General features: G+C 33.7%; 1 protein-coding gene across 1 annotated transcript; it reads left to right on the top strand.

Annotated features, from left to right (window-relative positions):
• Positions 1-4870: 4870 nt before the first annotated feature.
• LOC109460032 (GLIPR1-like protein 1) lies at positions 4871-24465 on the top strand. The gene is made up of 5 exons (XM_019755025.2): positions 4871-5044; positions 14482-14727; positions 16691-16791; positions 18853-18941; positions 24374-24465. The coding sequence occupies exons 1-5, from the start codon at positions 4871-4873 to the stop codon at positions 24463-24465; spliced, it is 702 nt and encodes a 233-aa protein (XP_019610584.1).
• Positions 24466-26011: the final 1546 nt, after the last annotated feature.

The following is a 26011-nucleotide window of genomic DNA, read 5'->3' as shown; positions in this document are numbered from 1 at the left end:
ATTAAATACATAATATGTCAGGTAGCAATGAGATAGACACTGACAGGTAGGAAAGGTTGTATGATCAGGTACGGCTTCCTGAGGGGAATTCTGCAGGCAAAGATAAGAGCAAGGCCAAAAGGCCTGAAGAGAGAGCACCCTTCTCAAGCTGATGAATGTGGCTGAAGCAGAGTGACCCGGGGGAGAATGTAGGAGAGAGGCCAAAAGTAAGCCAAGGTTGGGTTATGTGGTAGCTCGCAGGCCATACCCAAGGCTTCAGATTTTCTAAGTGTGACAGGAAGTCATTAGAGGTTTTTGAAGAAGGGGGCTTATGTTTTAAAAGGAATAAACTAGCTGTCCCATGGAAAATAAGTTGTAATAAAGCATGACTGGATACAGAGAAACCAGGTGGAAGGATACTACTGCCTTTGTTCCAGCAAGAGATGATGGCGGCTCTAACTAGGGTGTTGGCTGTCTGCAAGATAGGAAACAGTACTTGGATTCAGGATATATTTTAAAAATACAGTCATCAGGACTTACAAATTGACTGATTGTAGTGTATGAGGGAAAAAGAAAAATAAAGTAAAAATATAGGCACATGAATTGTTTGGAGGAGTAAGATGGTACAATGCTTAATTTTATGTGTCAATTTGGCTAGACGATGGTGTCCAGTTGTTTGTTCAAATACCAGTCTAGATGTTTCATGAGGATAACTTTAGATATGAGTAACATTTAAATCAAGACTTTGAGGACAGATTACTCTCCATAGTGTGGGTGGGCCTCATTCAATCAGTTGAAGACCTTAAGAGAAAAGACTAAAGTTTCCCAAAGAAGACAGGATCCGTCTTCAGAGTGCAACATAGAGATTCTGCCTGAGTTTCTATACTTCAGACTCAATACAGCAATATCAACTCTTACCTGAATTTTCAGCCTCTCACCTTCCCCTACAGATTTTGGGCTTGCCAACCCAACAATTGTATGAGCCCATTTCTTCAAAATTACTGTCGTTGTCTGTCTGTCTGTCTGTCTGTCTGTCTGTCTGTCTCTGTCTCTCTGTCTCTCTGTCTCTCTCTCTCTTTCTATGTGTGTGTGTGTGTGTATGTGTGTGTGTGTGGCTGTGTGTCTGTGTTTGTGTGTATAAAGGGGAAACAGGGATATAAGTTATATTGCTTCTCTTTTTCTGGATAACCCTGACTAATACAGGGGTAAAAGAGAAATAAAGTAATAAGATATAGAAACATGAAGTGAATTCATAAAAGGAATTAACATTTGACTGGAGTCTTAAAAGATTCATTTATTAATTTGTTCATCAAATATTGAATTCCTCTGATGAGATGCTGTAGATACAGTAGTAAAAATAATAATGACAATAATAATAATAGTGAATCCCTGCCTCATGGGTCTCAGATTCAATTGAGGGGAAAGGTGATAATGATATAAATTGCTTCATAAAATGTGAGGATAAGGGTTATGGAAAAATACAAAACTGAATAAGTCCAGTAGGAGGTGATAGTTGTAGGATGGGTCATATAAAACACCACTTTAAAGTATTTTGAGAAGATGTGCTTAGAGCAAATACTTGAAAGAGGTTATAAATAAGCCATGTAGCTTTGAGGAAAAAGAGTTGTAGCCAAAAGAAACAAAAGCTAAAGCCCTGAGACGGGAGCACCTTGGCTTTTTCAAAGAACAGTAAAGGGTCCAGAGTGTCTGGAAAGGAAGGGGAGAGAAATAGCAGATAAGATCAGAGAGGGCCCTGTTGTTTAGGGCATTGAAGGCTATTGGGAGGATTTCGGACTTTGTTTTTTTTTTGTTTTGTTTTTTATTAAATTTATTGAGGTGACAATTGTTAGCAAAATTACATAGATTTCAGGTGCACAATTCTGTATTACATCATCTATAAATCCCGTTGTGTGTTCATCACCCAGAGTCAGTTCTCCTTCCATCACCATATATTCGATCCCCCTTACCCTCATCTCCCACCCCCCACCCCCCACCCCCCTTACCCTCTGGCAACCACCAAACAATTGTCTGTGTCTATGAGTTTCTTGTTTTGTCATGCGAAGCCATCCACTGAAAGATTTTGATTAGAGGAGTGACATGATCTGACTTACATTTAACAGAACCATTCTGGATTCTCTATGGAAAATAGTATTTAAATATTTGAATATGAAAATAAAGACACAGAGAAGCAATAGATATAAGGTCCTAGAAAAACTCTCTTGTTTTCCTTTTAAAAATTTTTTTTTTCACATTTAAGTCTTAATCTGAAATTTATGTTGATGTAAGAAAAAGGAAGGGATTAAATCTTACATTTGTCCATAGGGATAAGTAATTATCTGAGAATATTCTTTAAAAAGTCCAGGATGCCTAATTCATCAGAAATGCCATATATGTTATATACCAGTTCTGGAATGTACATGTGGATACTTTTTGACTATTTAGTCTCTTCATTGTATTTATTTCTTCATATGTGTTCTAATAGTAAAGGGTTTATATCACATAGTTCACATTCTCTGACAATAAATGCAATAAAATTTAATCAATAACCAAAAAAAGACTAAAAAAACACATTTTGAGAAATTTAACAACATACTCAATAGGGCAAAGGAAAAGTCATAATAGAAATTATGCAATATTTATAACTGAATAGCAATAAAAGCAGTATTTCTTCAACCTTATATACTGCAGCTAATGTCATAATTAAAGAAATATTAATAATCTTAAGTACATATGTGAAGAAAGAAAAAAAAAGAAAAACCTCTTTCTGATTTCTTGGGTTCTATTGGGTTGATCAAATATACTTCGTTTGTCATTTTCCCTCTACTGGCTTGGGATTCCTCTTTCTTTTAATAGTTATTCTTGAAATTTTAACATGTGTGCATCACTTAAAGTCAAAAGGTACTCAATACATTTACTCTCCTCTCAGAAATAGAAAAGCCTTAAAGTAGCTCAGCTACAATTACTAAGCTCTCCTATTGTCCATATGATTTTTGCCTGCTATTATAGTTCAACCTTGTATTTAATCTCCTTCCTTGAACACTCTTCCTCCTGTATCCACATACTCCTTCTTGCATCCCGATCAAGGATTTACTTGAAAGTCACCTTCTCAAAGACACCCACACTGATCACCCTATTTGAAATCACAATCTGCCACCCCCACCTCTACACACACCCCCCCAATGTTCCCAGACTCCTTAGCCTGGATTTATTTTTTTCATATAGATATTATCAGCTATAGTATGATTATTTACACAATTTATTTATTTAACTTATCATTTATCTCCCTTCACTAGAACTCCAGAGAGGCACATTGCTTTGTTTTGTTTTTTTACGCTTGTAATCCTAAGCACCAAAAAGAATGTTTGGTACATAGTAGACACTCAAAACATTTAAGTATACTGAAGTATACCATCACTCTGACTGCTGTCTTGAGAATAGATGACAGGAAGTTAAGAGTGCAAACAGAAAGACCCACGAAAAAGCCATTGCAATTATCCATGAGATCAAGGCGGTGCCATTGCAAATGTGATCAGTAGTCAAGGTCTGAAAACATAAAGGCAAAACCAACAGAATTTGCTAAGGAACCAAAGCTTCCAAAGTTTGGGGCCTAAGCAATCAATCTAAACAACGGAGCTGCCATTAATTGAAATAGGGAAGATTGAGAGAGGGTCATCAGTGGAGTGTGGAATATCAGAATCTCAGTTTGGACTCCTTATGCAATGCTAAAGTCACATGCAGTACAATTCTCCATTAGCAGATAGTAGAGTAGAAATGTTTCCTCTATTGCTCAGAAGAATTTCCCTTAGGATCCTTGAATTTTTCCCCATTTTGTAACTTAATTTTCTGCTTCCTATTGAAAATTTGAAAGTCAAAAATTTGACTCCCTGTATCAAAGATTTTTTTTAGTGAAAAGCTTAATTGACTAGAATATTCAGTAGATGTAAATATGTCAATGCAGAAATAGCACTGTAAACATCTCAAATCATAAAATATTTATTTGAAATAGAGAAATACTGAAAAATGTCATTTAATGTCACAGAAAAAAATGCTGGTTTATTATTGAACAACAATAGAACTGATAAAAAAGGTTTAAACCATTAAGCTAAATGAAGTTGATATATATTGCAATGTAAGTAAAATAACCAATCCCATGAAGCAGTGCTTTATCTGAAGTTTCTTAGTCACCAAAAAGGTAGGTCTGTTCCAAACAGACCTTAGCATCAACTAGAGAAGATTTTGTGGGGAGAAACTACTTGGCTACATTTTCCACATGCCTATTTTTATCTTTCTAGGCATTCAGTCTCTTCAGATTAGAAAACAAGCAAATTTTTGATAAATAATAATTTACCATCATACTATGTCATACGGTATATTCTTTCTTTATCCCCAATCTCTGAGGAAACAAACAATATGATGCTTCAGTTTATATAAAACAAGTTAAAAGCTATACACAGAAGCTGAGTCTATGACACTACTACATAGGGTTTTGCACAGGCCTTGTCTATTGTCAGCATCTAATGCCTGTTGTCCTTTTACATGACGCTGGGCTGCCTGCATGTTGCAATCTACATTACAATCCAGGCCCCCTCCCAGTGATTCCAGATTGGGTTGCAGAAAGCATTATGTGGTGGTTATAACTCTGCAGCAGAGGGCAACTCAGGGCTTTCTCCTGAAGCCCAGGGTTTTCTGGCAGGCTACTCCTGCTGCCAGGCCAGTCCCCATTGTGGCCCTGCCCTCTGCCGCCCAGCCTGCAGCGAGCGCATCCCGCGGTGGGCTCGAGCTGCTGCGGGAGCATGGAGCCAGCGGAGAGCGTGGTCCCCAGGGGCCAGGGAAGGCAGGCTGGCTGAGCCGTTACCGGTCTGCGCAGTCAGGGCATCCTCTGTGTCCCGCCATGGTTCTCGGGAAGAAACTAAGTTGCTTATGGACCTTAGGTCTCTGTCTGGTAGCCAGTAAATCTCCCAAAATCCCTTCCATCACAGACCCGAGTTTCATAGACCAGTGTGTCAAGGCTCACAACGAAATGCGTGGCAAAGTCCAGCCCCACGCGGCCAACATGAAACACATGGTGAGAAAGAAAACGGCTGGGATCTTATTTCTCAGGTGCCCCCTAAGGTATCTGGGCGATTAATTTCATGGGCACAGTGTGGATTCAGTCTAGACTTTCTTCAAGGAGCTAAAAATCATACCTGGGCTGGGCTGTCTTCTCCAGGGTGGTGCTGGAGAGAATGAGAAAGGAAAACTTGAAGCTGTTCCTAGCTTAGACTTAAATATGTGTGTCTATATATGTGTGTGTGTGTGTGTGTGTGTGTGTGTGTGTGTGTGTGTGTGTGTGTATGTGTCTCTCTCTCTCTCTCTCTCTCTCTCTCTCTCTCTCTATATATATATATATATATATATATATATATATATATATATATATATAAAACACATAACAACCAACAAACACTATTAATGTTCAGTTTTCCAATGTCTGTTTTTGATCTTCAAGTTCAATCATGGTCTGCCTCCTAAGATATAGATCACATTTTTTCAGATGTTTTGCCCCTGAACCAGATGGATTGCCATCATTCTGCCTCTGACATAAGTTTCCTTACTGCTTGCCAGCTGTTAAACACGTGGTTCAGGCAAGTTTGCCACTAACATTTGTGTCTTAGAGGAAGAATAAATATGGAAGCCCACATATAGTCTCATTGTTTGCTCAGTAATTAAATCTTGATTGAGTAAAGAATATGTGGCTTAAGGATTTCATCTAACCTGTTAGGATTTGGATTTGATCAGAACAATTTTGCTCATTTTCATTCATGTTATCAGTAACTAAATTTTAATCTTTTAAAAAATCATCAATGCTGCCAATTAAAATTAAAGGCAAACTTATAATGGGTGAATATCAATGTTTTGTATTTTAAATATTTTTCAATTTTTAGAAAACCTAATTAAGTCTTCTTACATGTTTTCATAAAATTGAAATTGTTCATCATTGTAGTGTTCATACCCATCAGTGGCCAAAGTAAAGAACAGATGTCATGCTTCACTAGGGTGTCCCATAAATCTACTTTAATCCCTACTTAATGGTAATGGAAATTCTTATCATTGCATGGTGTTCCCCTAATCCCCAAAATGCGAACAAAAAGAAGTGAGGAAGCAGATCCTGAGTAGCATTGATAAACAGTATTATATTATGTAAGAACATTGCTGTCCTGCTGAAAGGAAAGATTTGACAAGTTGATCTCTTCTCTTACCTCAGAGCTTCCACAGTTCAAAACTTCCCTAGAGTCTGAACCAGTGTCTGTTTCCAATGTCAACAGCAACAATATTCACAAACCTACTTACCATTTATAGATGCCGCATGTTGTACAACCATGTGACAAAAGATGCAGACATTCAGTGTTGTGGGTTATACTGAACCCATGCTAAGGTTAGAATGAGGGGAATGTTTTGTTTTACAATAAATTGTGTGTGTGTATGTGCGTGTGCATGTGTGTGTGTGTGTTTGTCTGCATGTGTGTAATATGCAATAACCTATAAAGCCTGTGCCCAGAGCATATAATCCTTCCTACCGAGGTCTCAGGGTGGTATGAGTTTTAGTTATTATTATGGCTGCAACCCATTTCCAGCAATAAGTTTTATAAGAGGTCAGGCTGGGCTATAGTATGAAATAAACCTTGAAATCTCATGTATTTATTTTCATGAAACGAATTTCAGTGTAATATTTAGTTCTCACAATGACAGGGGATAAAAATGTAATCTTCAACAGTTGGGGTACACTCCTTTCCCCATTATTAAACACACACACACACACACACACACACAAGCCTGGGGTTAATGTTCAAAAATACAGGGGAAGCATCTTTAGGAATCAAGTCGATAATCATCATTCATTCCAAACTAGTCATGATCGGGCAGCCAAAGATGCTGCCCGTCCAGGTCTGGACATGCTACTGCTCCCATGGTGGTCCTATAGCACAGAAATCTTGGAGGCTGGGAGAACCATGTTAGAAATCCTAACTTCCTAGAACACTGTCCTTCCATGCCCTGTGACATCTTGCTGTATGTTGAAGGTTCTGATTCTGGTAGTAGCTTTTATGTTTAGCTTCTTAAGCTTTCTACCACGCCAAATTCTAGAGGCAAGGAATTATAGGGAGTCTATCTACCTGCTGGGAATGCCTTCTTTGGAGTTGTGGAGCTAGGAATGGGAAATGCAATGACTAAACTCAAAGAATCAGATGCCCAAAAAGACGAAGCAAATCCATTTGCCCTATCTCTCCTGTTAAATACAGCGAAAAACTTTGTATAGTATATTTTTTAAAAGCAAATATGAAAAGACTCTAAAAGTGGGAGAGAAGGAAGCAGACAGTTCAACTAGCATCTACAAGGTTCAAGGAATGATACAAGGTGAGTACCCTGGATTTCCTGTTTGACTCTTTTCATCTTGGACTAGATACTAAACAAGTTTGAATCCAGAAATGTTAACGAATGCAGAGAATAAAAGCCTCGAGAAAAGCCTTCTTCCTCTTGCCAGAGAACCAGAAAAGTGGCAACCTACTAAGGCAGACACTGGTTTTTACAATGACCATCCTAGTCTGGACAAACACCACAGAAAAAAACAACAACCGTCCCAACATTTTCAGCAAAGGCCAAGGGAAGAGCCTCGACTACCAGCCTGGCCTGACACTAATGAAGGACCACTCTCACCTCCTCTCCACCAGTGTTCTGTCAGAGGAGGCTAAGTGAAGACGCTTCCAGGCTCCACCAGGCAGTAACAAGTTACCCCACCTGCCCTGCCAGTGCTGAGTCAGAGCATGGAGCCTGGACTTTCACTAGCAGTAATAAAGGTGGTGCTCACAACAACCCCTTCCCCAGGGTGTCAATGAAAGCCATGTGACAACTTCCAGCCCCATCTCAAAGTAACGGGTACCCCTTCCTCCACTGTGATGTCTGCACAGGCCAAGTAGAGAGGTTAGATTTTCATCGCCACCTGGTGATAACAAGGCACTCTCTCTCCCTGTGGGATAAAGTCAGCAGAATCAAATGGAAGCCTGGATGTCCATCTCCTTCCAGTGGTAAGCAGTATCTTTCTCACAGTGAGGTTAATTTTTTTTTTTTCTTAAATAAGAGTGAGTGGGGAGCCAGGACTTTCATCCACCAACCAGTTATACATGGCTTTCCCCACAATTGGATGAGTGTCAGGGAAGACCTATGAAAGCAGGAGGATAAAATAAGGTCTAGAGTATCATAACATAAACCTCAAAATGTTAAGAATACAATAAAAAATCACTCATCATACCAAGAACCAGGAAATATCAACGTGAATGAGAAAAGACAAAAGATGCTAACACCCAGATGACACTGATGTTAGAAGTACCTGACAAGGATTTAAAAGTGGGCATCACAAAAATGCTTCAAAGAGCCATTATAAAAATGCTTAAAACAAACAAAGAAAAAGAAACTTTGAGGACGGAAATGGAAGTTATAAAAAAGATTCAAATGGAAATTTTACAAATGAAAAATATAGTAAAAATTTAAAACTCATGGGATGGTTTCAATAGCAGAATGAATATGATAAAGAATGAATATGGAAAAAAAAACTGTGAACTTGAAAATAGAACAATGGAAATGACCAAATCTGAGCAACAGAGAGAAAATAAATGGGGGGAAAAATGAACAGAAATTCAGGGATGAGGGGACAATAATAATATATCTAAAATTCTTGTCACTGGAACCCCAGAAGGAATGGAGAAAGATGGGGAGGGGTAGAAAAATATATTAAGAAATAATGGATGAGACCTTCCAAAACGTGGGTTAAGACATAAACAATATCTTTGAGGGATGATGAGCCCAAAGAAATTCATGCCAAGATACATCATAATCATACTCCAAAAAACTTAAGACAGAGAAAAAAATGTTAAAAACAGCTGGGGAGAAACAACACATTATCTATTGCACAATAATAATTTCAATGTCATCAAATTTCTCATCCAAATTCATGGGTGCCGGAAGGAAGTGGCACAACATTTTCCATTTCAATGTCAATTTCAAAAGAAAAAAGATTAATCCAAGAATTCTACCCAGAGAAAATATTCTTCAGGAATGAAGGTAAAATTAAGACATACTCAGCTTCAGGAATTAAGACAATTTGTCATAAGCAGACCTACTCTAAAAGGATACCTAAGGAAAGATCTTCAAACAGTAAGATGATAAAACAAGGACTACTGTAATATCAGAAAAGAAGGAACAAAAAGGCAAAAAGTAAAAGTATGAGTAAATACAATAAACTATTCCTCTCTTATGTTTTCTAAATTATGTTTGAATGTTGAAGCAAAAATTATAACATTGATATGGTTCTTAATGTATGTAAATATTTAAGATAATTACATTATTGGTGGAGAGAGTAGTAAAGGAACCTACATAGAAATACAGTAGTCCCCCGCCTATCCATGGGGACACATTCCAAGACCTTCAGTGGAATCTTGAAACTGCAGATAGTATTGAACTCTATACATATATGGATATATGCAAATATACTCATGTGTGTGTGTGTGGACACACACACAAGTTTTCTGTTCATGTCATTCACCTACAAATTTAATGCCTTTTCCATCTTCACTAAGCTCTTATCACATACTATGACCATAACTTTTGCAGTTTGAGGTGTGGCAGCAAAACTATCACAAATTTCTTCACAATTTCAAAGATAGATTCGTTCTTACCACAGATCTTATCAACCTCAACATACATTTCTTTTTATTTCCTTATTAAGAACTTTCATATTTTCACTTAAAGGAAGCATTTTATGGCTTGTCTTTGGCATATCCAAATTCCAAGCATCACTACTCTTGTACTTTGATGCCATTATAAAGTAAAATAAGGGTTACTTGAACACAAGCACTGTGATACCATCACAGTCAACCAAGATGGGTACTAAATGACTAATAGGCAGGTAGTGTACTTAATATGGATACGCTAGACAAAAGGATGATTCACGTCTTGATGGGACAGAGGAGAATGACACAAGATTTCATCATAGTACTCAGAATGCCATGCAATTTAAAACATGAATTATTTATTTCTGGAATTTTCCATTTAATATTGTTTGACGACAAGTAACTGAAACAATGGAAAGCAAAACCACAGATAAGGAAGACTACTGTAATATTTCTGCATTTCAGACAAACTGTAAAATGCTGGCACCATTAGATTGTGATTAGTTACATATATTATGTAATACCAAAGCAACCACTAAAACATCTATATAAAAATATATACTTAAAAACTCTATGGACAAATCAAAGTGGAATTCAAAATAATGGTCAAGTAACTCACAGGAAGGCAGGACAGTGAAACAGAAATGAAAACTAGAGGGGCTAAATAAAAACTAATAAAATCGAAATAGTATAAATACATCAATTTAAAAACAGAGATTGGCAGCATCGATTCAAACAAATAAAAAACCCAAACAAACCAATAAGCTATAACCAAGAAATCCACTTCAAATAAAATACGAGGTAGTTTGAAAGTAAAAGGATGCGGAAAGACACATCACGCAAACATTAATCAAAAGAAAGCAGAAGTGGATTTATTAATATCAGGTGAAATAGATTTCAGAGCAAAGAAAATACCAGAGAATGGCATAACATAATGATAAACTGATCAATCCACCACAAAGAAATTGTAATAAAATTTTAGATTCCCCAACCAACACGTTTAAATTACAGGAACGAAAGCCAATATAACTCTAAAAAGAAATAGAAAAGTTCTCAACTACATTTGGAGATTTCAATATTCTTCTCTCAACAATCAGATAGAAAATCAGCAAGAATAAGAACAACTTAATATTAGTCAACTAAGATCTCATTAACACTTATAGAACAGTCCACTCAACAACTAGAGAATAGGCACATTCTTATCAAGAATGTGGAATATTAACCAATGGAATATTAACCTAATATTAACCTATTAGCCTATGGAATATTAACCAAGACTGACCATATCCTGAACTATAAAATAAAAACTCACCAATTAAAGAGAATTGAAACTATATAGATTATGTTCTCAGAACACAATGATATCAAAACAGTCATCTACAGCAAAAGATAACAAGAAACTTTTTAAGTACTTGGAAATTAAACACACTTGTAAATAATACTTGAGTCGAAAAGGAAGTCTCAAGGAAAATTTAAATATATATAACATTATATATAATTATATTATGCATTATATATATATATATATATATATATATATACATACACACAAAATGCAATATATTAAAACCTATTCAGTGCAGTAAAGGAAGTGCTGAGAGGAAAATGTGTAGCACTAAGTGGTTATATTAAAAAAGAGGAAAGCTCTTAAGTGGAGAACCTAAATTCTACCTAAAGAAGAGAAAAGGTAAAATACATGCAGATGGAAAAATAATAATAAAGAAGACAAGAAATCAACGAAGTTGCAAATAGAAAAAAAAATGAATGGAATAAAAATCTTATTCTTTAAAAAGATAAATATATAAACAATGGCACAAATTACCAATATCAGGAATGAATCCAGGATAGCATTATAGACCCTGCACACATATACTATGGACAACCCTGCACACATATACTATGGACAACTCTACACACATTTGACAAAAGATAGTGAACTTTGACCTAAATTTTACACCTTATACAATAATTAGCACAAAAGGAAACACATATTTAAATGGAAAAACCTAAAAATATAAAACTTTTAAAAGAAAAAGTGGAGAAAGTTCTCAGGACCTACAGCTTGATGAAGCTTCCTAATACAGTGGATAACTTTGATTAAACATGACACCAAAATCACAGCAACAAAAGAAAAAGTCAATAACTTGACCCTCATCAAAATTAAAAATTTATGTTCTTTAAAATACCTTGTTAAGAAATGAAAAGACAACCTACAGACGAGGCAAAATATATAAAAACCACTTATCTCAGAAAGAACGACTGTCTAGAATATATAAAGAACTCTAAAAACTCAACTGTAAAAAACAAAAACAAAAACAAAATTTAGTTAGGATATGAAGACTGAGCAGATATTTCATCACTAGGATATACACATGAAAATAAGCACATGTAAATATGTTCAGCATCCTTAGCCACAAGGAAAAAGCAAATAAATAAAAAAACAATGTGATATCACCATCAAACAATTAGAAAAGCTAAAAATAAAAAATAGTGCCAATATCAAATACTGGAGAAAATGTGGAGAAACTGTATCTATCATACTTTGCTGGTGGAAACATAAAATAGTATAGCCACTCTTGAAAATAGTTTTGCCTCTTTATTTTTTTTGATGGTTTCTTCTGCTGTGCAGCGGCTTTTTAGTTTGATAAAAAGTGACCCAGCAATCCCTCTCCTGGGTATATACCCCAAAAAATCTGAAGACATTTATCTGAGTAGATAAATGTGATCTGATGTTCACAGCAGCTTTATTTATGGTGGTCAAAACATAGAAACAACCAAAGTGTTCTTCAATAGATGATTAGATAAAGAAGATGTGGTACATACATACAATGGAATACTACTCTGCCATAAGAAAAGATGAAATAGTGCCATTTGTGACAACATGGATGGATCCTGGACACTTTTTCCTTTTCCTTTTATCTTAGAAGAAGAAAAACATATTGCTACACAAAAACCTGATTATACATATTCATTGCAGCTTTATTTGTAATAGCCCAAACTTGTAAATATCCAAATTTCCATCAATAATTGAAGGTTAAACAAACCATGGCATACCCATACCATAGCATACTTCTCAGCAATAAAAAGGAACACACTAATGACGCATGAAACAGTGTGGATGGATCTCGAGGGAATTATGTTGAGTTAACAGAAAGCCAATTTCAAAATAGTTACATACTTTGAAATTCTACTTATGTAACATTCTTGAAATGACAAAATTATAGAGATAGAGAACACATTAGTGACTGTCATGGGTTAGGCATAGGGTGGTGGAGTGAGTATGAACTTAAAGGGTTACCATGAGGGATCACTGCGGTGATGGGAGAGTTCTATATCTTCATTGTGGGGCTGGTTACTTCGATTTACCCATGCAATAATATTGCATACAACTACACAAACACAATAAATGCACACCAAACTCTTGAAATCTTAAGGTCTGTTGATTGTATCAATGTCAATATCTTGATTTTGATATTGTACTATAATTACATAAATAATTACTAGTGGTGAAACTACGTGAAGTTTATACAGGACCTCTGTGCACTACTTTTGTAACTTCTTGTGAACCTACAATTAGTTTAAAATAAAAATATTTTTAAAAACCATCTTTCCAATAACAGCTACATTAAGACATTGTCACTTTTCTCAAAAATTGTTTCTGGACTCTGTTCTGTTCCATTAGGCTATTTGTTTCCCCTTGTGCTAATACCATAATGTCTTTAATGTAGCTTTATGATGTCTTGATATCTGGTAGAGCAAGTCCCATAGCTTTGTTTTACTTTTTAAAGATTGCCTTAGCTGCTGTTGGTTCTTTGAATTGCCATATGAATTTTATAATAAATTTCCACTAAGAAAAATCTACTTGAATTTTCATTAAAAGTGAATTAAATATCAAGATCAACATTCTTTACAATATCGAATCTTCCAGTCCATGAACATTATATACTCTTCCATTTATTTAAGTCTTAAAATTTCTCTTAATGATGTTTTTTACCTTTCAATGCAGAGATCTTTTTATATCAGTAATTTATTGAATTTATTTAAACATATTTGATACTTTTCATGCTATTTGTTTCTGGAGTATATATGAAAATACAGTTTTGTATATTTTCCTGGTATCTAGCAACTTTGATAATTTCATTTATTTCTTATAGTTTTGTTTGTACATTCATATGAAATTTGTGTACCCAGTCATGTCATCTGTAAATAATGATAAATCCAATCATTATACATTTTATATATCTTTTGTCTTATATATTTATAGTGTACATATTTTATTATACTACATAACCTCCAGTACATTAAAATAGAAATTAATGAGACATCTTGTTTCATTCCCAATTTTGTGTGAAAGTTTTCAATATTTCACCATTTTATATTGATGCTTTTTTGTGTTTGCAGATACTTTTGATCAAATTAAGGATATTCTATGACTAGTGCTCTAAGAGACTTTTTTCCCTTTTAAATTATAAATGGGTACTCCTCCATTACTTATGATATATTTGCATGACCATCTGAATTACTAGACTGAAGTCTGACTTACTTCAATCATATTCAATTATATGTTGAGGCCATCTGCTAGGTACTGGAAATACAAAGATGAACTGTTACAGAGTGGGTCATCGAATGTTTCTGAAGCAGAACTAAAAACAAAACAAAAAAAAAGACTAACAGTAAACATGAAATAGAAATTATATTTTATTAAAATAATAAATTTAAATAAAATTTAATCACTGTCATTAGAATAACTTCAATCCAAACAAATATGAACAATTAACTCTGAATTATTTTTATCTTTCAGACTTGGGATGAAGGTTTAGCAAAGGCTGCTAAAGCATGGGCAAACAATTGCAAATTCGCACACAACACCTGTTTAGGAAAATCATATGAATGCCATCCGATTTTTGAATACGTTGGAGAAAATATTTGGTTAGGAGGATTAAGCATATTTACACCGAAATTTGCTGTTGTTGCTTGGTATAATGAAACTGAATATTATGATTATAGTAGTTTATCATGTACCGCAGTTTGTGGCCATTATACACAGGTAAATATTTAACATTTTGTTGATTAGCTCTTATTTATACACATTTTAATCACAAGACAAGGTTTTTAGCATTTTCTTTTAAGCTTCTTTTGAGTATCCAGGAAACTCACTATCATTTGAAATATATTTTTATTGGATATACAATTCTATGGAGTTTTGTTTTTTTCTGAACTTTTAAAATTATTCCACTGTCATCTTACCTGCCTTATTTCCAACTACAAGTCTACTATAATCCTTTTTTCCTTATTCCTGTGTATGTAATGTGTCTTTTTTCGATGATTGACTAAAATGTTTCTCTAATATGGGTCTGGAGCGATTTCAAAATGCACTAAAGTTTTCTTCATGTTTTTGTGCTATAGTTTACTGGGTTTCTTGTAACTGTAGATCTATAATTTAAATCAAATTTGGAAAAATGCTGGTGAATGTTTCTTGAAATATTTCTGTCACTCTCTCTCACTTCTGTCTTCTCAGAGTCCAGTTACTCTGAAGGCCATTTGAGCTCCCAAAGTTTATTAATGCTTTCTTCTCTTTTTTCTTGAATTTTTTTCACTCTGTGATTAACTTTATATAGTCTGATTGATGTATATTTAAGTTCATTAATCTTTTCTTCTGTAATGTTTAATCTACTGTTAATAACATTTACTTTTAGTTTATTTTTCATCTTAGATGTGAAAGTTTACATCTCTAAAAGTTTATTTTTGCCTTTTTTATATCATCAGTAACTGTATCTAGAATGTTTAATTTTTCATCTAGCTTTTTAACCATACGGGAAACAGTGATACTAATTAATGTTTTCCTTGATAATACTAGCATCTATGTTAGTTCTAGTGTAGTTAGGATAAACTGATTTTTCCTCTTCATTATAGTTTATTAAATTCCTAAAATATTCTAAAGGAGTGGGTATTTTAAGGATCTTGTTTCATCTCACTTAATTAAGTGGGAAACCAGCTCAGAATCTATCTGATTTTCCAAAACTACACACATGGTTAACAGCAAAACTCATCTTTTCTCAGTTCACTGGGCTTTTACTGCATTCTGCTGCCTCTCAGAGCCATTGAAATATATTTTGCAAAACTGCTGATTATGGCTACACCCAGGCCCTGGGAAACAGTGACTAATACATCATTTTATAAAATATGTCAATACATTGTGTTAATTGAATTGTGAAATAAATAAGTTAAAAAAATTCATTTGTGTTGTCAAATCTACATTAATTTTTCTTGGATTATTTTGTTTTACAAATGGAATAAATAAGTATTTTTCCCATTGTTCACTGGAGAAATGGAGGAAAATTCCATTCTGTCATTATCACAAAGGAATACTAATGTAATGTTTTCACCTTTTTATCTCTCTCCTACTGTCTTGTTTTCCAGAGGAATCTTTTTCTTTTGAACAACTTCTATTCTTTGTAACTAAACAAAAATAAAGTTCACTATCCTCATGGTGGACTGTTTTTTGTTTGTTTGTTTTTTGTTTTGCAATAAACTCAATATGTACCTAATCTCTATCCCTATCTGTCTCATAATTTTACAGAGGTAAGAATATGGTTAAGACCGCAAAATTTAAAATGTGATCATAAACTAAGTAGAATGTTTCAGAGAAAAAAATAAAAGGTAATTATTGTTTTCATTTATTGTGAAATGAAATCATTTCATTGATTTTAATACTGTTTGTATGATATACCCATTGGGAAAATAAAAATCTATTTCATAAATCATCTAGAAGTAATTAATATTTTGGCTATATATTATATTCTTTTGATTTATGAAGATTTAGTTAGTAGTCTTCAAAAAAACAGCCTTTAAAAATTTAAACTAAATATTAGAAATTAAGAAAAAGTAACCCATACGTATTTGTGTACATTCATTTTTTGTAGCATGACAAAAATTATACCTATTCCCATAACGCACTGTTTGCATAGAGTTGTTTGGCATATTTTATTTAAAAATTCCTTTCCTTACAGGTAGTTTGGGCCAATTCATATAAAGTTGGTTGTGCAATTACAATGTGTCCTCACCTTGGGGAAGCTGAAACTGCAATATTTGTATGTAACTACGGACCTGCGTAAGTTATTTTGCTATTAAAAATATTTTATATGGAAATAAATGTTATGAATTGTTTCCAAAAATAGAATCTTATATTAAAAAGACAACTATATTTTGGTAAATGAAGTTTCCCCCTATAAGGCTGAACAAAAGCAATAGATGAAAATAGAAAGTGGTAAGAGAATATAACCTTGTATACAGAATTATATCTGTCATGAAATATTAAACTTGAGAGTGAAATGATGGAGATTGTTAAGTAAAACAAAAGAGATAATATAAAATACATTGCCACACTAATATCTAAATACTGGGAAACAAAATAGATGGGTAGATGCTTCCCTAATATTATACAACATAACTGGAATAAGTAAATAATTGAGAATGATGGTAAAAAACACATCTTCTAAGGAAAACTACCATAATTTTTCATTGCCTTGCTGAGAATTGCACATCTAAACAGCACTACAACATAAGCCTAATGAAAGGTTCCAAAACGAAACTTGAACTTTGATTGCAATGAATCATACAAGAAAGAAAATAAAATCTACTACTAATCCACTCTTTAACAAACAAAAACTATTAAATAAAATGTAGAAAAGATGAAAAAACTGGCAAAGAATACATGTAGGGGATTGGTAAACAGAAGCTGAGCCTTGCTAAAATTGCTAAGGAGAGGTACAAATGTGTATATCTCTTTCTATATTTTCGGCCACGCCCTCTCAGAAGCAGAAACAAGAATGATAAATGCGTAACTTAACAAGGAGGGAAACAAAGGACAGATGAAACAAATAAAATAAATAAGAAAATGATAGCCTCCTCCCTACCTATATCAATAATCCCATCCAATCTAAGCAGTACAAACACCCAAAGGAAAAGGCAGAGATTATGAGACTGGATAAGAAATCCAAAACCAATTATACCTTGCCTACAAGAAGCAAACTTTAAATATAAAGACACAAATAGATGAAAAGAAAAAGGATGGAAAAGGTTTACAATGCTAACAGTCAAAACAAAGCTGCAGTATCTATATTAATACCAGATAATATAGACTTCGGAGCAAAAAAATGTTACCAGGGATTTAAAAAACAAGGCCATTACAAAATGATAATGGGGTTAACTAATTAATCAAGAGGCAACTTGGAAAAAGTGGGGAAAATTCCTCAAAAGGCACAAATTATATAGGAGAAATAAAATGAAAAGATAACTACAGAGCAAAATCTCTTACAAACATCAGTACAAATATATATATATATATATATATATATATATATATCTTTGTGTTTTCGTATTGTTTTAAATAACCCCTTAAAATATTTTTTACAATTCTTAGCTCACAGACTGCACTAAAACAGACCACAGGCCAGATGTGGCCTGTGGGCCACACTCTGCTGACTGCTGGTTTATAGGTCCATATAGAAAATCCAGTGGAATCTATGAAAACTGTTCTAGAACTAATAAATAAATTTGGCAGTTTTTCAGGAAACAAGATCAAAATACAAAACTCAATTACATGTCCATATATTAGCAATGAATAGCATAAATTAAATTAAAATGACAATACCATTTATAACAGCATCAAAAAATAGAAATTATTTAAGGATGAATCTGTCAGAAGACATGACAGACCTGAACACTGAAAATTATACAATATTCACGAGAAAAATTAACACAGACACAAATAATTAGAGAGATATACCTTATTAATAGTTAAAAGACATAAAATATACATGTCCATTTGCAATTTAAATTTTCCTTATTCCATTTACAAAAACAAGATAATCCCAGTGTTCTACAACAAAATATATGTGACTGTCACAAACTTAATTACACTGGGATCCATCTAATTTGTGTTCCACAGAATATAACTGCCAATATAAATGGGATACCGCATAAAGAACAGTTTTAACAGTTTTTGAAAAAAAATTTTAACAAAAGAAATGAGCATAAAATTTGGAGAAAAGTCACTATTTTTCCTTTTCAACACTCATGATCTAGTGAGTAACCAAAACCACTTGCATATATGAATGCAACTAAAGAAATTAATAGCCACTTAGCTAATCAATGTTTTTCTTTTTTACAGAGGAAATTTTCCAAATGTTCCCCCTTACGCTAAAGGAGTATCCTGCTCTATGTGCGAGGAAGAAGAAACTTGCGTAAAGAAGCTCTGCCGTAAGCAAAGAGGAAAAAAAATATTTCTAATATTTCATTTGAAGAGCAGTTTCCATAAATTCATTATATTTTAAAATTTGGCTCTCCTCAAGTTTACGGAGAATTTATGAATGAGATTGGATTGTTACTATATGATGAAATGAATCATTTGTCATAAATTATCATATTTAAACTCAGATGATCTTTCCCTTCTTCACTGATGATTTTCCCCCTCAAGCTAAAGGACAGAAAGGAGTGAAGTATAACTGGGACCAGTGTGTTGCTACACAATATATAATTGCTGCTATACAAATAACTCTTAGTGAAAATGTTTCTTATTTGTATTTGCTTCCATTTGCTTCCTCTCATTAGTTATTATTAAAATAGTGACTCACTCAGAAGTAATACATTAATCAATGTCCAAATTAATTGTGATTTATTTGTGTGGTTTTTTTTAAGTATAGCTATCTCAGTAGATATGAAGAGGTTTTCATTTGCACTTCTCTAATGACTAATGGTGTTAAACATCTTTTCGTGTGCTTCTTACCACTCGTATTTAATTATGATTTAAATCTAATGCTTCTCTTCCATCATCAGCCTTTTGGTTCTCAGAACAAAGATACCTTTTAACAATAAGTATATAAATTCTTGATTGAGGACAGAGTGAAATGGGTGAAAGGAGAAGACGATTTAGAAAAAGAACAAAAAGGACTGTGATGCCACAAAATAAGACAGACAGAAAAAAAACATATTAAATGATTCTATTTCTTATAAAGTTCTAAATCAGAAAAAACTATTTTACATTTGGAGACAGAATAGCAGTTACCTTTGGAGAGGAAAGAGGAGTTAGTAATTAGAAGAGGATAACAGACGGTTACCTAGGTGTGTGTCCACTTTGTAATAATTCATCCAACTTTCCATTTATGAGGTATGTATGTTCCTATATTCATGTTATACTTCAATTAAAGAGTAAATTAGAAGTACATTCCCTCTAATTTCAAAACTCCTTTAAGGCAACTTAAAAGATAAACTTATTGGCATTATCTCCCACTTGAAAACTAATGTTTTCTAGTCAAAGTGAGATAAAGATAACAATAATACACTCTTTATTTTTCAGTTCCCCTTCCTGCCCAATATCCAACATACTGTCATTTCTTTCCTGAAACAGCACAGTCGCCCACTTCTCTTCATACTCTATTCAAAAATGTTTTAGACAAAGAAAATCAGATCAAATCACTTCTTAAAATTACTCCATTGCTTCATATTGCAATTAAAGAAAATCTGACTCTACGCCATGTGGCCACAAGCCCAAGCATCACCTGGCACTTGCCTCTGTCTCCTACTGTACTTTTTATTAACCTCCCTTTGACACACTAATCTCCATTATCACCACCTTCAAATACTCCAAACTCTTTCTAATAATCCCAGCATCTGAATCACCTGAGTCTGTTTCTAGTTTCATGATCATTTTATTTCTCTTAGTTTTCATAACATGCTCTGTTTCTTGGTGTGGTACATTCCTTTAAAGATGGCCACCAACAATTCCTCCCCTCCTTACATGCACATGCCACTCCTGCCATCAAGAACTGGAGCTCATTTCTCCTCCCCTTGAACACGGACTTGACATTGTGCCAGTTCTAGGCCCAGCCTTTAAGAGACCTGGCAGCTTTGGCATTTGCTCTCCTGGAACCTCCACCGCATACGGAGACATCCATGCTCTCCTGCAGGAGAAGTTCCCCTGAGAAAGGCCAAGGAAGAGGAGAGGTCATCTTTCTGTTTCAACCCCAACTGAGCTCCAGAGAAATGCAGCCATAACATTGAACCCTGATGACCCTACGCATAGCAGAGGAATTGTCTCCTAGAGCCAGACAACACAGATAACTGTGAGAAATAATAGTCAATTGTTATTGTTTTAAGCCATTAAGTTCTGGAAGTTTGTTTCACAGCAGTAGTTTGCAGAAAAACTTGGTATGACTACAAAGTTCTTATTAAACACCTAACAATACGTGTAAAACAACAATGTAGAGAATTCTACCTTTTCCTCTGCTCAACAGACGGACACAGGATCGTTCACCTTATCCAAATACAACTTAGTCAAGGCTGGGATACAGTTTATGTAAAGCTTGGCTGCCCCTCTTTCAAGAGTGTAGACTTGTAGGGTTTTCCACTGAGACCTTAGTGGGTTCACTGCTGCCTTCCCCTGGTGCATTCTGAATTCCAATCCCTTATTATTTAAGCACATTGAAATTAATAAAAATAAAAAAAAAAATAAAAATCTGCTTTGACTTCAAGAGAGTTTCAAAATTAAACTAATAGCTTGAGTACAAAATGGGTATCTCCTGGGTTCATTTCTTTCACCTCTGCGTCTCATCTAAATCTTGAGGCACTCAGTTCTCCAATTTTCTCTCTCTAGCCTTGCAAGGTCAACAAAAACTCTGCTGGTTTCTCTGTTTCAAAAAAATCGGCCTCTGCCAAGGCTAAGCCCAGATTTTCAGCCCGACACCTGAACCCAGAATCAAAAAGTGGTCCCAGAGAAAGAGCAACTTGCTTAGCAATAGCCCACCTCTCTACGGATCTCCGCTCTGAAATCTTCACGCTCCAGTCTTTGTTGCTTTAGCAAATCTCTGATGCTCTGAAACATTGTTTTGTTGTATTTTATTCGGATTTTCTAGCTGAGCTTGATGACAGCTTTTGTCTATCACAAACTATTACTTTAGCAGGTACTGACAATGGTCACCGAAACAACACCACACAAGCAGCATAGGTTACAATAAACTCTGATACCTGGTAGGAGGTGTTCTCCCAACTTGTTTCTTTTCCAAATTATTCAGAAATGTGGGGCTGTTCTTGGCCCTTTCCTCTTGCAAATTAATGTTAGGATAAACTTATCAATTCCACAGAAAGACCTTGAGATTTTGGTTGGAATTACATTTAAATTATAGATAAATTTAAGAAGAATTAATATCTTTAGAGCATTGGCTATTTATATTAATAAAGATCATTTTCTGGGGTCTATTTTTAAACATCTTTCACTTAAGTTTTGAAACTTTCGCAGTAAATATCTTGCACCATCAAATTAGATTACTTAGTGACATGTATTTGTTGCTGCAATAAGTGGTATTTTAAAATATTTCCTAATTGATTTTTGATGATTTATAGAAATATAAATTATTTTATATTAACCTATTATCCAAGAATCTTATGTAATTCTCTTATAAAACTAATAGTTTGTTGATTTTCTTGGATTTTCTGTAAAAGTCATGTTATCCATAAAAATGCAAGTTTGGTTCTGTCTTCTAATCTTTATATCAGTTATTTATTTTCCCAATATGAATACTCAGTGACTCAGTGAACATGAGCTGTAATTGGAGACACATACTCTCTTGTTCCTGTCCTTAGGTTAGGGATATATTTCATCGTTACACATATTTGTTTTAGATTGTTTTTAATTAGTCCTCATTGCCAAGTTATGGAAGTTTCCTTATTTTGTTTTGAGCTTTTACCTTGAATGAATGTTTCATTTTACCAGATTTTTTTTCTGCACCTCTTGAAATTATCCCAATTTTTTTTCCCCGTTAATGTCTTAATGTTGTAAACTACATTAAAACATTTATTTCTCTTTGTTTTTTTTTTGGAAACAGTATTGGAAGCAATACTTGGTAACTTTATTTTTTTTTAATTTATTTGTGTTTTCAATGCCTCTTTGAGTAAATTCAATTTTTTAAAAATTGGTCCATTTCACTAATATTTTCTAATTATTGTAAAGAGATACATATGTGGTAGTTTTCTAATTTTTAAAATCTTTTATCATATCCTATTTCCCTTTTCCCTTTTGTTTATTTATTATTTCCCTTGTTTTTATTTTGAAACCACTTTATTTAGGCATGTTTGAATACAAAAAGCTGTACATAAATTTAATGTATACAACATAACTGGTGAGATTTATACTTTCATATAGGTACTGGGAGTTAAGTGATGACCTAGTAATCCAATTTTAAACTATTATTTCATTCCCATGATAAATCCAACTTGTTCATGAGGTTTCTTTTACAGATGGCTCGATTCTTGTTAATATTTTACTTATCATTTTTGCACTTAATTTTAGAATTATCAGGGGCCTCTAACGCTCCTTCACTTCTGCTCATATGATTTTGACTTCAAGATTGTGTAGTAGCCTCATAAAAGATTGAAAATTGGAAACACTATTCTTAATATTTTGGTTACAGTTTGTGTAGGATTCCAATTACTTATTTTTTGAATGTTGGGGAAAGTTTTCTGTAAAATAATTTTGTTCCAGGGTGTATGGTGTGTATGTGTGTGTGTGTTGATTTAATTATTTTCCATATTATATGATATTTAGGTTTCGATTAGAAATTAGAAAATTCTTTTTGTCCAAGTTTTAATGAAATTCTCTTATATTATTTCTGCCTTATCTGTTGTGTTCCATTTATTTAATTCCTACAACTTGATTTGTGCCTTTTCTCAATTTTGTTGATCAGTGGTTATAGAAAGCTACCTTTTAGTTTTGTTAATTTTCTTTTTGAGAGACAGGACATATAGTGTAATGGTTAAATATATAGGCCTCGGAGGCAGATGGCTTAACTCAGGAGGTGACTAAGAGGATTAAGCATGATAACTCAAACAAAGCGATTTGGCCCCAAATAAAGCAAGTTCTCAATAAATTTCAGTTATTATTATAGTTAGGTTCCTCACTATTTTCTATCTTTGACCCAGTTTATTTTTTTCATTATACTAATAATGCTTTGAAATGATACTTTTCATTCATTTTTATTTATTTATTTATTCCATTTTAAAATTGAGGAGAGATTCTCTCCCCTAGTTTTCTGTAAGGAACTTTCTTTTTTCCTGACAACCATTTATATCCAAAGGCTGAAATCTCACACACTACCTAGACATTCAAAAAATAAATAAATGAATTTTTTAATGACATTAATTCCTAACAAGAATCCTGTTAGATTGCAGGAGAAAAATACTCTGGGGAAAAACATACAGCAAAATTTGGAGGACTGTAGGTACCCAAAACCCAGCCTGAAGGAATTACTTTGGCAGAGTGCCAAAAATAAAGTTAACTGCTGGATATAGTTTTGTCTATGTTTGGTTTTTGTGCCTTCAATATGAGAGATATTCTAGACATATTTGTGGACATGACATTGTTGACAAGGGGCACCATACAGATTTTTAAGGACTGTGGGAGCTGCGGAGGAAGCTTTCATTTTTCTTACAGCCAAACTAAGTTTCCTAAGTTGATTATCTTATTCTAAAAGTCAGAAAAGCAAGTGAATGCTTTTAATTTTATAATATGTTTTTTCTATTTTAGGAAATAGAGAACTTGATAAATCTGAACGTACGTATTACAATATTTCAGCTTTGATTCAATTATTTCCCCTCTTTGAAACTAAACTGAACTCTTAACCATTATGTTTTATTGACAGAATATCCATATTGGAATCCATCGGGGAAGGCACCTCCACAGAAAGCATATCATCTACTGTGCCTAATTTATGTTCTGCTGAGAATGTTTTAAGTGTCATTTATGTACAACAGAAATTCTCAAGCATAACAAGAAAGGAACTATATGGCTAAATCTAACTCTCATCACTTTTATAATTAAAACTTCTTTCTTGTCTATTGTCTGAATTTAATGTCTGTTTTTTATTCAAAAAACTTATTGCAGTATAGAAAAAGGGTAGCAGTAAAAACAGAAATCTTAAGGTTATTTTTTTTAATTACAATTTTACGTGTATCAAAAGAGTCCCATTCTCTAACATTCTAGGTTGCATTTTTTATTACAGTAGATCTAAGGAATGAAATATTCCAGATATTAGGTACTTTCCTTATATACCAGTAGTTTCCTTTAAGAATATCACCAACAGTACCCAAAAACAAAATGTTATTAAGGTAAGTTTCAGATAGCACATCATGCTATATCATGTACATAATATTTGGGGAAATGGATGAGAACAGATTAAATTCAAAAAGGGAAATCAATTAAATTTTAAAACTTTGAAAGGTAAAGGTATGTTTTAAAAATTAAAATTAAAATCACATTATTTTAAGAGATTTTATTTTAAAATATTCCCTGTATTAAAAAAACAGAATTCAGATAGCATATCTTTTAAACCCCTATAAAAAAATTACCTGTAGTATAGTTATATCTCTACAAACAAAAGAATCGCTCAATTCTGGCATTTGTCTTGTCTGAAGACAAAGAAAAAAACCACACACACACACCAGATTATTCAATTAATTCTGTTTTAAAAATCATTTATGTTGAATTGTTGACTCTCATGGACTAAATTATCAGATCTTTTTCATCTTGAATAAAGCAACCACCAATTTCCCTAAGCTATAAACGCGAAAAAACATTTTTAATGTATTTTTAACATGACAGAGTTATTTTGTATATAACGCCAAACATGTAGGAATTTCCACATTGCTGGGTGATTGATGCTAGTGTCCAATAAAAGCTAAGTGATTTTTGTATTTCAAACTTGCTGGTATTCGATTTATCCAGAGAAACAAAATCAACAGGGGGGAGACTGAGAGAGAGAGAGACATTGAGAGAAAAAGAGAAAGAAAGGGGAGAGATTTTTAGGAATTGGTTTAAAGGGTGTTGTGGCCAGCAAGTCCAAAATCTACAGGGCAAGTTAGCAGGATGGAGATTCTATTAAGAGCTGCTGCTATTGCAGTCTTGACTCTGAAGCCTCGAAAATAAGGCAGAATTTCTATGTTGCAGCCTAACGGCAATATTCCTTCATCAGGACATCTATCTTTGCTCGTAAGGCCTTCAGCTGATTGGATGTGCCCCACCCACATTATACAGGATAACTTGCTTTACTTTAAAGTCAACTGATTATAAATGTTAATCACACTGTTACAATATCTAGACTAGTGCTGAATCAAACACTAGCCACCATAGTCTAGCCATATTGACACATAAAATTCACCATCACACTGCTATTTTTTTGGTATCATATATATGGAGTCATTATCATTTTAGTAAATTATCATTATTTAATTATTGCATTATTAAATTTTGAATTAATTGATAATTACTCCTTAATTTGAAG

This window comes from Rhinolophus sinicus, linkage group LG02 (genome assembly GCF_036562045.2).
Source record: "Rhinolophus sinicus isolate RSC01 linkage group LG02, ASM3656204v1, whole genome shotgun sequence".
Classification (NCBI taxonomy): domain Eukaryota; kingdom Metazoa; phylum Chordata; class Mammalia; order Chiroptera; family Rhinolophidae; genus Rhinolophus; species Rhinolophus sinicus.
The sequence above is the reverse complement of the archived record's forward strand: the minus strand, read 5'-3'. Positions and strand labels throughout refer to the sequence as shown.